At 37.1% G+C, this 13,030-nt stretch overlaps 1 protein-coding gene across 4 annotated transcripts in view; it reads right to left on the bottom strand.

Annotated features, from left to right (window-relative positions):
• Nucleotides 1–12,642, bottom strand: part of KIF20B (kinesin family member 20B) — a 145,534-nt gene extending 132,892 nt beyond the window's left edge. For 3 of the 4 annotated variants that reach the window (XM_077125379.1, XM_077125382.1, XM_077125381.1), the window contains exons 1-2: nucleotides 12,473–12,642; nucleotides 9,590–9,737 (exon numbers count right to left, since the gene is read on the bottom strand). In XM_077125379.1, coding sequence (XP_076981494.1) covers nucleotides 9,590–9,736 — 147 coding nt within the window. In that variant the 5' untranslated portion in view covers nucleotide 9,737; nucleotides 12,473–12,642. The remainder of the gene's footprint in view (nucleotides 1–9,589; nucleotides 9,738–12,472) is intronic. The other variant, XM_077125380.1, reaches the window with a different exon arrangement.
• Nucleotides 12,643–13,030: the final 388 nt, after the last annotated feature.

Below are 13,030 nucleotides of genomic sequence, written 5' to 3'. Positions count from 1 at the left end.
TCTTTTTTGTAAGCTCCTGACATTCATGGAGAAAACTGTCAGATACAAGCTCAAGGAACAGATGTCTTAGCATCTCAATTCTAGCTGTAACACATTAAAATTAATACAATTATTGAGGTTGCAACAAAAGGTTACAAAAAATACAATGAATCAGGAAGTCATGGCCCAGGCAAAGGAAAAAATTAAAACATTAGAAACTGTGCTGGTTTGAAAGATGTATGGACCCTAGAGAAGCCATGTTTTAATCAAAATCCCATTTCATAATGGCAGAATAATCCCTATTCAATACTGTATGTTTGAATCTGTAATTAGATAATCTCCCTGGAGATGTGATTTAATCAAGAGTGGTTGTTAAACTGGATTAAGTGACAACATGTCTCCACCCATTTGGGTGGGTCTTGATAAGTCTCTGGAGTCCTAGAAAAGTGGAAACATCTTGGAGAATGAGAGATTCAGAGAGAGCAGAGCAGAATGACATAGCCACGAGAAGCAGAGTCCACCAGCCAGCTACCTTTGCAGATGAAGAAGGAAAATCCCTCCCGAGGAACTTCATGAAACAGGAAGCCAGGAGAAGAAGCTGGCGGATGACGCTGTGTTTGCCATGTGCCCTCCCAGATGAGAGAGGAACCCTGACCGTGTTCATCATGTGCCTTTCCAGATGAGAGAAACTCTGACTGTGTTCGCCATGTGCCCTTCCACTTGAAAGAAAAACCCTGAACTTCACTGATCTTCTTGAACCAAGGTATCTTTCCCTGGATGCCTTTGATTAGACATTTCTACAGACTTGTAAACGAGCAACTTATTAAATTCCCCTTTTAAAAAGCCATTCTGTTTCTGGTATATTGCATTCCGGCAGCTAGCAAACTGGAACAGAAACCATCAGTCAGGAGGATCAGACTTGGATTTAACAAAGATTTTTTTTAAATGGACTTAGATATGCTTAAAGAACTAAAGGAAAACAAGGACAAAGAAATAAAGGAATTCAGGAAAATAAGAGATGACCATAAAGATGATCTCAATAGAGAGATGGAAATTATGAAAAGGGACAAAACAGAGATGAAGACCATAGTAGCAGAAGTTAAAAATTCTCTGGATGGGTATAATAGCAGATTGGAGCTGGCAGAAGAAAGAATCAGGGAATTTGAAGATAAAAAAATTGAAATCATCTAGTCTGAGGAGCAGAAAGAGGAAAGAATGAAGAAAAGTGAACAGAGGCTGAGAGACTAGTGGGGTACAATTATATGTACCACTGTTTGCATTGTGAGAGTCCCTGAGAAGAGAGTGAGAAAGGGGCAACAAGAATATTTGAAGAAGTAAAGGGTGAAAACGTCCCAAATTTAATGAGACATGAATATACACATTCAAGATGCTCAATGAACTCTAAATAGGATATACCCAAATAGACCCACACCAGGCCAGGTTATAATCAAATGGTTGAATGCCAACAAGCAAGAACTCTGAAAACCACAAAAGAAAAACCAACAGTTCACATATAGGGAAGCCTGCAAAAAAATAAGTGCTGATTTTTCATCAGAAACCATAAAGGTAAGAAGGCAGTGGGAAGACACATGAAGTCAGATGATGAGATGATCAGAAGACCAAATGATCAGTGGTAACATGGGGATGTAGTAGGAACAAAGGATTACAAGGGAACATGGGGAAACTTTTGGGGATGATGGATATATTCCCTATCTTTATAGTAGTGATAATTCCACAAGTGTATGCATATGTCAAAACTTGTCAAGAGTATAATTTAAATATGTGCATTTTATATTTTCTTAATTGTACCTCAATAAGGCTATTAAAAAATGACTTATAATAGCATCAAATAACAAATAAATATACAAAAGATGTGTAAGACCTCTACAGAGAAATGCAAAACACTGTTGAAATAGTCAAAACCCAAATAGATGGAGAAATATACCATGATCATGCAATAGAAGAATTAATATTGTCAAGATGTCAATTTTCTTCAAATTTATTCATAGATTCAATCCAAATCCAGACAAAAATCCTAATAGGCATTTTACAGAAACTGTTGATCTTAAAATATATATGGACATATAAGGAACCTAGAATAGCCAAAATGGTCTTATTTTCTTTTCTAGGAAAAGAAAAGCAAAATTGGAAGATTCACACCACTTAATTTCAAGTATTAGAAAGCTACAGAAATAATGTGATACGATATAGAGATAAGGCAAATATAGGTCAATAGAAGAGAGTACAATCTAGAAATAGATACACACATACACAGTTAACTGATAGTCGATCAGAGCACTCACACAATTTAATGGGGTAAGAAAAGTCTTTTCAACATACAATAATGGAATATTTAAATGCATGGAGGTTAAAAATATAATAAACTTTTGATTAATTTTTTTTAATTCATGGAACTGTACTATACAGTTAACCCTAAGTTAAGCCATGAACTATAGTTAATGGTATAATTATAAAAATATGCTTTTATTAATTGCAGCAAATCTTCCACACTAATGCAAGGTATTAAGAGGGAAGTATATGGGAGTCCTGTATTTTATGCATGATTGTTCTGTAAACCCACAACTTCTCTAACAAAGAAAAAAAAAGTACTAGGATCTCATGGTGCCCTGGCTGACCCCTACCCCACATCTCACTGGCTCAGATGTAGGTGGCCCTTGCTCCACGTGCAGATCCCTGGTCCTGTACCAGAGGAAGGAGAGTAATGCTCATGCATATACTAGGAACTTGAATACTAGGCCCAATCTGTCCGGTGGTGGCCTAAGGGACTCACTGCCCCAGAAATCGCCCTGCATGTAGAAGGTGGCAAACGTTGCTTTCCTACTGAAGGTTATGGGAGAGCAGTCAAGTGCTGCTGCCTAGGACAAGGGATGTCTGGCTATAAGACAAACAATGCAGTGCTCTGGATAGTAAGGAAAATGTCTTCTAGGGAAGAAGAACATTTATATCCACGTAAGAGTGAATTTCTAGAGCCACAGCGTATGCCCAAGATAATACATATGCACAGAAAGGATCAGGAAGGTTCCTAAACTTAGGTATCAAGCTCTTCTCTAAAGTCACTGTATGGATAAGGTTTGAAGGAGAGTACTTGTACAGGTCAATCTGCAAAGATTGGGAAAAGTTCTTGCTTTTCTTTATTCTTTCATTTTTTTGTTAGAAGCTCGTAGCATTCAAGGAGAACTCTGTCATAACAACAGCTATATACAAGCTTAAGCCTCAGACTCTAAATTCCAGTGATAACACATTAAAATATCAAAATGTCCAGTTTTCAATGGAAGATTACAAACATACAAAGAAAGGAGAAGATGAAAGCATTAGAAACCATCAATGAGGAGGACCAGACCTGGGATATACAAATGACTTAAAAAAAAAAAAAAAAAAAAGGTCCTAATTTTGTTCCAAGAGTGAAAGGAAATCATGGACAAAGAATTAAAGGAAATTAGGTAAACGACAGATGAACACATAAAGAGTAACAACAGAGAGAAGGAAATAATGAAAAGGAAGCCAGACAGGGCTGAGGACCACAGTAACGGAGATTTAAAATTCCCTAGAGAGTTCAATAGCAGGTTAGAGCTTGCAGAATCACTGAACCTGAAGATAAATTAACTGAAATAATCCAATCTGAAGACGATTGAAATAACCCAGTTTAAGAGAATGAAGAAAAGGTTCTGAGGAACCTGTGGGACACCATCAGGAGTACCAATGTATATATTATAGAAGTCCCAGAAGAAGAAGAGAAAAAGAACAGAGAGAATATTCAAAAAACTACTTGCTGAAACCATCCAAAATTTAACTAAAAACATGAATTTACACACCTAAGATGCTCAACAAATTCCAAACAGGATAAACCCAAAGATATTAATATCAAAGATAAAGAGAGAAATCTGAAAGCCTGAAGAGAGAAGCAATGTGTTACATCCTAGGAAGCCTCAAGATTAAGTACTCATTTCTCACTGGAAACCAGAGGTAAGAAGGCAATGCGGGAGGGATAGGAAGATGGCGGCTTAGTAAGACGCACGGGTCTTAGTTCCTCCTCCAGAAAAGCAACTAAAGAAACAGAAACAATACGAAACAGCTCCCGGAGTCACGACAGAGACCAAAAAGACAGCGTACCCCATTCTGGAACGGCTGAACGGGCAGGGAGAATCCGCTGCGGTGAGATACCCGAGGGGCGCGTGTTTTCCCGGCCGGGGTGGGAGAAAAACTAATGGAAGAAATTATCACTGAAAATTTCCCAACTCTTATGAAAGACCTAAATTTACAGATCCAAGAAGTGCAGCGCACCCCAAAGAGATTAGACCCAAATAGGCGTTCTCCAAGACATTTACTAGTTAGAATGTCAGAGGTCAAAGAGAAAGAGAGGATCTTGAAAGCAGCAAGAGAAAAACAATCTGTCACATACAAGGGAAACCCAATAAGACTATGTGTAGATTTCTCAGCAGAAACCATGGAAGCTAGAAGACAGTGGGATGATATATTTAAATTACTAAAAGAGAAAAACTGCCAACCAAGACTCCTATATCCAGCAAAATTGTCCTTCAAAAATGAAGGAGAAATTAAAACATTTATAGACAAAAAGTCACTGAGAGAATTTGTGACCAAGAGACCAGCTCTGCAAGAAATACTAAAGGGAGCACTAGAGTCAGATACGAAAAGACAGAAGAGAGAGGTATGGAGTAAAGTGTAGAAAGAAGGAAAATCAGATATGATATATATAATACAAAAGCCAAAATGGTAGAGGAAAATATTATCCAAACAGTAATAACACTAAAAGTTAATGGACTGAATTTCCCAATCAAAAGACATAGAATGGCAGAATGGATTACGACCCAGCAATACCTCTGCTAGGTATCTACTCAAAGGACTTAAGGGCAAAGACACAGACGGACATTTGCACACCAGTGTTTATAGCAGCATTATCTACAATTGCAAAGAGATGGAAACAGCCAAAATGTCCATCAACAGATGAGTGGCTAAACAAACTGTGGCGTATACCTACGATGGAATATTATACAGCTTTAAGACAGACTAAACTTATGAAGCATGTAATAACATGGATGGACCTAGAGAACATTATGCTGAGTGAGTCTAGCCCAAAAATAAAGGACAAATACTGTATGGTCCCACTGATGTGAACCGACATTCGAGAATCAGCTTGGAATATATCATTGGTAACAGAGACCAGCAGGAGTTAGAAACAGGGTAAGATAATGGGTAATTGGAGCTGAAGGGATACAGACTGTGCAACAGGACTAGATACAAAAATTTAAAAATGGACAGCACAATAATACCTACGTGTAATGTAACTAGGTTGAAACACTGAATGAAGCTGCACCTGAAATATGGTTTTTTGTTTGTTTGTTTGTGTGTTTCTATCTTTTGTTTTTGTTTTTTTCTTTTTCCTTTTTATATATGTATACTTTTTTATTAGTATTATTATTTTAATTCTCTATATTAACATTCTATATCTTTTTCTGCTGTTTTGCTAGTTCTTTTCCTAAATCGATGCAAATGTACTAAGAAATGATGATCATACATCTATGTGATGATACTAAGAATTACTGAGTGCATGTGTAGAATGGAATGATTTCTAAATGTTGTGTTAATTTCTTTTCTTTTTTTGATTAATAAAAAAAAATTAAAAAAAAAAAGAAGGCAATGCGATGGCATATTTAAAATGCTGATAGCAAAAATTGCAAACCAAGAATTCTGCAGTCAAAGAAGGCAATGCGATGGCATATTTAAAATGCTGAGAGCAAAAATTGCAAACCAAGAATTCTGCAGTCACAAAACTGTCTTTCAAAAATGAGGGAGAAGATAAATCTCATAGTGATTTAAACAGTGAATAAAAAAGGATTTGCAAAGTCCCCTTCAGGGAATGGTGAGAAAGGGGGAAAATTCAGCTTCCCCAAGCTGAATTCTTGATATTCTCACAAGCAGTGCAGACAACCAAAGCAATAGGCTGAGTCCCCAATCTTGGGGTTTGTTCATATGAAATTTAACCCCACAAAGGATAGGTCAAGCCTACTTAAAATTAGGCCTAAGAGTCACCCTCAAGAGAGCCTCTTTTGTTGCTCGGATGTGGCCTCTCTCTCTGGCTGGCACGGGGGGGCCGGTCACTGTCCTCCCCCATCTACGTGGGACATGATTCTCGGGGGTGTGGACCTTCCTGGTGGTGTGGGGTGGGGATCCTGGAGTGGGCTGGGACTCGCTGTTTAGGGATTGGAGGGAGCCTTCTCAACCGGGGGTGGGGAATGAGGAGTGAGGTGAGACAGGGTGGAGTGTCGGTGGCTGAAAGATTCCAGAGTCAAGAGGTTAACCTAGGGGTTATTCTTATGCTTTAAATAGATATCACCTTGTTAGTCAAGATGTAATGGAGAGGCTGGAGGGAACTGCCTGAAAATGTGGAGCTGTGTTCCGGTGGCCATGTTTCTTGAAGATGACTGTGGTGGTGTGGCTTTCACAGTGTGACTGTGACTGTGGAGGCCTTGTGTCTGATGCTCCTTTTATCTGCCTTATCAACAAATGAGTAAAACATATGGCATAAAAATAATAGGGGGAACAAATGTTAAAATAAACTTAGATTCAGGGCTGGTGATTGATGGGAGGGAGGGGTGAGGGGTATGGTATGTATGAATTTTTTTCTGTTGTCTTTTTATTTCTTTTTCTGAATTGATGCAATGTTCTGGGAAATGATTGTGATGATGAATGTGCAACTATGTGATGATATTGTGAATTACTGATTATATATGCAGAACAGAATGATCATATGTTAAGAATGTTTGCGTTTCTTTGTTTTCATTTTTTTTTAATTTAAAAATTAATAAAAAAATTTTTTTTTAATGAGGGAGATGATATTGTGAGCCCTTTGATTATACACCACGTATAGACTGTTTGTATGTCAAGAATATCTGTACGTTCTGCAGGTTGAAAGGAAAGGAAAATAGACAACAGATCAAAGCCAGATGAAGATATAAAGACCTCCAGTAAGGGTAATGACATGGGTAAATAAAAATGTCAGTACTGTTGTAGTTTCAGTTTGTGGTTTTACTTTTTACCACCAAGATCTAAAAGGCAAATGCACAAAACATAATGATAAATCAGTGTGAGAAGAACTACAAAGGTTGTGGGACAGAAGAAATAGGAACATAGTTTGTACATTCTATTGAAATTAAGATGGTATTTAAATAAATGAGATTGTTATAGATTTAGGGTGTTAATTTTAAGCCCTATGGTAAAAAAAAAAATTGGAAAACACACAAGCTCACAAAGAAAGAAATCAGAATACAGGTTGCTGGGGATAGGGAGAATGGGGAGTTAACGGATAATAGGCTTAAGGTTTCTGTTTGGGAAAATGGTAAAGTTTTAGTAGCAGAAGGTGGTAAGAGTACTTGATGTTGTGAATGCAATTAATCCCATTGATAGATATGTTTGGGAGTGGTTGAAATGGGACATTTTATGTTTTATTTATGTTCTCACACATAAAAAAAAAGAACAAAACAGACAGTAACAATTAAATGGAATACATGAACCTGAATGGGATCATGTTAATAATATCCTGAAAGGGATATTATTATATCCCTTTATTATTATTATATTATTATATATGCACATAAAAAAATTTGAATATAGACTGTAAGCTTTCTATCAATGTTAAATTTCTTGACGTTGACAACTGCACTTAAGGTGGTTACATAAGTGAATATCCTTGTTCTTAGGAAATGTACATGGTAGTAAGAAAGAAAGAGAGAGCGAGTGAGCGATAGATAGGGAGGGAGGGAGGGAGACAAATGGGTAGAATGATATGGGAAATGTGGCAAAATGTTAAAATGATTGATCTGGGTATGGGGGGGTAGGAGTGTGTTGAGGTGTCTATATGGGGTTCGTATTATTTTTGTAAATGTCCTGGAAATTTGAAAGAATTTCAAAATAAAAAGCTTTTAAAAAATGACAAGGCTGCAATTTCTAACCATGAGACAAACTTTAAGTTAGTAAGTTAAAAAAACACCTGCATTTCATATAATTTTCACATCATGAAATATATTCTTTTTATGATTTTTTTTTCAACCATTTAAAAATGTAAAAACCATTCTTAGCTTATGGGCAGAACAAAAACAGTTAGTGGGCCAAATTTGGCCCACAGGCCATTGTTTGCCAACACCTATGCTAAGTAAAAGAAGGCAGATAGAAAAGACAACCTCATATATGATTCCATTTATATTAAATTATAGAAAAGGCAAAATAGAGCCAAAAAGTAGATTATTGCCTGGGTGTACAGGTGGGGACTGAGACCGACAACTAAGGGGGACTTATCACAGTTTCTTTCATTAAAATAAAAAAAAAAGTTAACAAATTGAATATAAATGGATTGATAAGCAAATGTCTAAGAAAAGGCCTACAAAGACACACAGCAAACGTAACAGTAGAAGATGGGATGAGGGAAAAACTTTCACATCTTCTTAGTCTAATTACTGCTGAGTTATTTTTTTATTTTTATTTTTTTATTAATTAAAGAAAAAAAAGAAATTAACACAACATTTAGAAATCATTCCATCCTACATATGCAATCAGTAATTCTTAACATCATCACATAGATGCATGATCATCATTTCTTAGTACATTTGCATCGATTTAGGAAAAGAACTAGCAAAACAACAGAAAAAGATATAGAATGTTAATATAGAGAAAAAAATAAAAATAATAATAGTAAAAAAAAAGACACAAACAAACAAACAGACAAACAAAAAAAAAAAACCTATAGCTCAGATGCAGCTTCATTCAGTGTTTTAACATGATTACTTTACAATTAGGTATTATTGTGCTGTCCATTTTTGAGTTTTTGTATCTAGTCCTGTTGTACAGTCTGTATCCCTTCAGCTCCAATTACCCATTATCTTACCCTGTTTCTAACTCCTGCTGGTCTCTGTTACCAATGACATATTCCAAGTTTATTCGCTGAGTTATTTTTTAAAATCTGTATTATTTTTTAAATTTAGGCCTGCAATTTCTAGAGCACAGTGGAATATTTTATATTTTGAGGAAACCAAAGCAACACTAGACATCTGTTGGATACCACATAAACTATCAGATTGGAGTTATTCGTGGTTTCAACATTAGATTACACTGTTTCTTCTGATGATGTCCTATTTTTGCAAAGTTGAGTTTACAGTGGTTGCTGTGATAAAAAGCAAGTATCACACAAAAACAATGAGGAACCTGAAATAAAGATGGCAGTATCTAATCTGATTTCAAGGTTTGAGAAGTTGTACGGTGTCCAAATGACACAACCATCCCATTAGAAAATAAATGTGCTTATTTAAAAAAAGAAATAATTTTTTTTCAATATACATTAATAATTTTTCAAATGGCTACTAGAGTACGGCATAGATAATTATTTGCTTGGATCTACTACCTGAAAAGAACTGTTAAATATTTATTTTGGCCTAAAGGCACCACGAAAAATTCCTGAGATACAAGGTTGCCTTAAACGCAGAAAGTTTGGGAATCTTCGCTCTAGACACCAAAAAACAAACAACAAAAAAACCCACTTTGCACTCAACCATGATAAACACAATATTTTTCTTGTACTTACCTCAGTGCTTGAAGCAACTAAGGAAAATTCACGGGAGAGATCAAGCTTAATGCCATCAAAATTTATTTCTGAAGGCCTTTCAATTGGGTCAGCACTAAAAACGTAAGATGGTCTAGGCACTCCATCTTGATTCAAATTCGATTCCATTCTGCAAGAATAACAGCACCTTCTTGAGGCAATCTTAAAAAGTCAAAATGTAAATCAAACTACAGTTAAAAAATCTACAAGTATAGTCCACTACCTACCCCGATATACTATGTCTCCACAGAAGAAAAACATTATATTACTTCTATACATTATATAACACATTGGCCCTTGGAAAGGACAAGCAATCACATTATATACAGGTTCTGAATCAATAATATTGAACCTAGCCTACCATTATTATGCACATTATCCAGTCTATGGGTGGATCCAACCAGAGATTTCATGAGTAAAAGTAATCCTAAAGTAAGACTTTATAAAACATTTAATCTTTGCCTGCAATCCTGTCAGCAATCAAATAAACAGATCATGGAATAAATTATAACTCTATTATTTTAGATATTTAATGTCTTCTGAAAAATGCTACTTATATACTCTGCAATGTTTTTCATTTAGGAGTTAAATCAATTATCTGGAAAATTAATTTCAATCAAACTCTTCCAAGTAACCCAAATAAAAAAAAATAATAATACATGTGAACAAATCCAAAACAGTGCCTGACACATAATATGTCTTAAATTAAGTTGCATATAGACAAATCACTAAATTTAAAGGTAAACTTAAGGATTATCTGAACTGAGAAAATATTAACGTTTAAATATTTACTGAGAAGCTCCTACGTGCATAATACCTGGGATAAAGAGAGAGCTCTGTGCTGAAATTTATCTTTGACATATAATAAAGCATTCAGAACAGTGATTCCCAAACTCAGGTTCCTGGTTCAAGAAAGTAGTAATGAGCATTCACAAGGTTTTAATGTTTTTTTTCTTAAATTGCAAAAAGATTAAGGGAAATCATACACTTACCTTCAATAAAGCCCAGAAGCCTACAGGATCAACCAACAATACAATTAAGTTTATTATCTTTATTGCTCCTGTTCTTACTGTACACTCAATTAAGTCATGAAAATGGTTAAATTACTTAAGTGCCATTTGTTAGATACTGCAGATGTTTTGTGGGTAAAAAATAAGAAAAAGGGTATCTGATAAAGTATAAAATAATCACTGATCTAGAACATGGGGAAAGTTTACAAGAACATTAAAATACCTGCTTGACATTTCATAATGCAGATTTCATGGAAATGCCCAGGAAACTAGAAAACAAATTTCATTCTTTGGTTTTAATTAATTTTTTAGTTTAAAAAAAAGTTTCCTGATAAATCTTATTTTAAAAAATTATCGTGTTAAAAAATTACATACTTCTTAAAAATGTTAAGGTAAAGGTAAAAGAAAGTTGTTTTTGTTCATACATTCATTTTTCAATTAATAAACTGCCTCTTTACATCTCTAAAATTTAGATGTACTGTCATTTCATATGCTTTTAGTTGATTTCTACTGATGTGTGGCCTCCCCAACTAGCACGGAAATTTCTTGAGGGCAAAGACCTTGTTTTATTTTTTCTCATATAATAATTCAGAGGCTTAAATAGTGACCAAGAGCCCCTGTCTAGTGATTTAAATAACCATTATAAATAAAATCCTCCCTACCCAAAGAAAAATTGCTTCTAGTCTTTTAGTGATGTACTCTAGTACTTTAGTGATGTAGCAAGGTTCAAGTTTCAGAAAGGAGGTTCTGAAGACCTTTCAGAAGGTCATTTCCATGGCCGGGAAATGACATCTTTAATTATCTTATCTCCAGTGAGGTTCAGGGATTGAAGACTTCAGTGAAAAGCAGCAGTATCTGTTACACACGAGCATCAACTAAATGATGAGCCCTTCATATTATTTCATATCTTGAAGTTTGGGGTCCTGGACATCTAATAAAATACATACACACCGCTTCTGCATAAATTAACTGCCTTGCTTAAAATAATAATAAAACAACGTCAATTTGTAAGTAAGGATTAAAAACAACCTAATCTATAAAGCATGAAATTGTGTCAGCTATGACTGAGCGTGGAGAAAAACCTGTTCAGCAAGGAATAATACATAGCACTGTGCCAGGCAGGAATTTCTGAACCAAGGACGGAAAAGATTTCGGACGTCTTCTAAACTGAAAATGACAGCAATCACCGCACGTGACACACACACCCTTCCACCTGGTACTATAAAGCTTCAAATGGCAAGTCCCAGGAACAGGCAAAAGCAGCCTGGAAATAAGTACACAGACGGCCACCAACAGTCTCCTCCTCAAACTTGTCATGTCCCCTGATGAAGATTCAGGAAAGTAGGTATGGCAAGAAGACTGCACCTCAACAGTAACAGCAACAAAAATAATAATATATTAATGATTGCGGTCTATTATATGCCAGGGGTTGCTTCTAACAACTTTACACATAGTAGGCAGTAACATTACTATCCGAAGAGGTAGGTAATATTATCACCCCTTTTAACAAAAGAGGAAACTGAGGCCAAAGAGATGAAATAACTTGCCCAACATACGTCACTCAGCTAATATGGGATGGAGACGAGATTTAAACTCTATGCCAAGCAGTACTGCTTCAGTGTCTGTATTTTTAAATACTATGTTGAACAGGCTGGGGGCGGAGTACGCACACCAGGTGCTTCCAACTCTTGGCTGCAAACCAGGAGGTTCCAACCTTCTGAAGCTCATCCGGCGCCTCCAAGGCGCCCCTGATCTTCGCAAACAGAAAGTAACCCCAGGGGCGTCATGAAACTGTCGGTAGATGCTCGGATTACTAGAGCCCCCGCCTCAGGGCTAGATATGTGAAGTCACCTACCTCCTTCTCTGCACTCTCACCTGGGCCACCTACCCACCTGCAAAAGTCTTGCGGCCGGACCCGCGCGCAAGCCCGCGATATTATCGTTTTCAAATTCAAACAATGGCGGCCAGGGCTCCGCACTGAATGCTGGGAGCGGGCGGAGCTCCCGCAGCGCCCAGGGCTCGATGGCGGGCTTTCCAAGGACTCCCGGAAGAAGATTTCAAATCTGGGGGCGTGTCTTGGGACGCGGCGCGACCAATGGGCGGAGGCGGTCTTGTGGGTGGTCCTACGCAGAAATCTGGCTTGCTGTGGGATCTCGTGCTGGGCACAGGATTGGGCGCTTACTTGCTAATAGGAGAAATCTGCTGCCCAGATTTCATCCTTGAGACAACGCGACGTAGCGACGGCCCCGAGGTGAGGCTGCCGCGGTCGCCGCCGCCACGCTAAGTCCCGCTACTTCACTATGGACGGACGAGAACTGGCGGGTTACCTGTACTGTTAGTCCTGTCCCTGCAGGGCCGGAACAGGCTCCGCAACCTTGGAGCCACTAGGAACCAGCGCTGCCTGGATTCAGAG

This window comes from Tamandua tetradactyla, chromosome 13, assembly GCF_023851605.1.
Source record: "Tamandua tetradactyla isolate mTamTet1 chromosome 13, mTamTet1.pri, whole genome shotgun sequence".
Classification (NCBI taxonomy): Eukaryota; Metazoa; Chordata; class Mammalia; order Pilosa; family Myrmecophagidae; genus Tamandua; species Tamandua tetradactyla.
The sequence above is the reverse complement of the archived record's forward strand: the minus strand, read 5'-3'. Positions and strand labels throughout refer to the sequence as shown.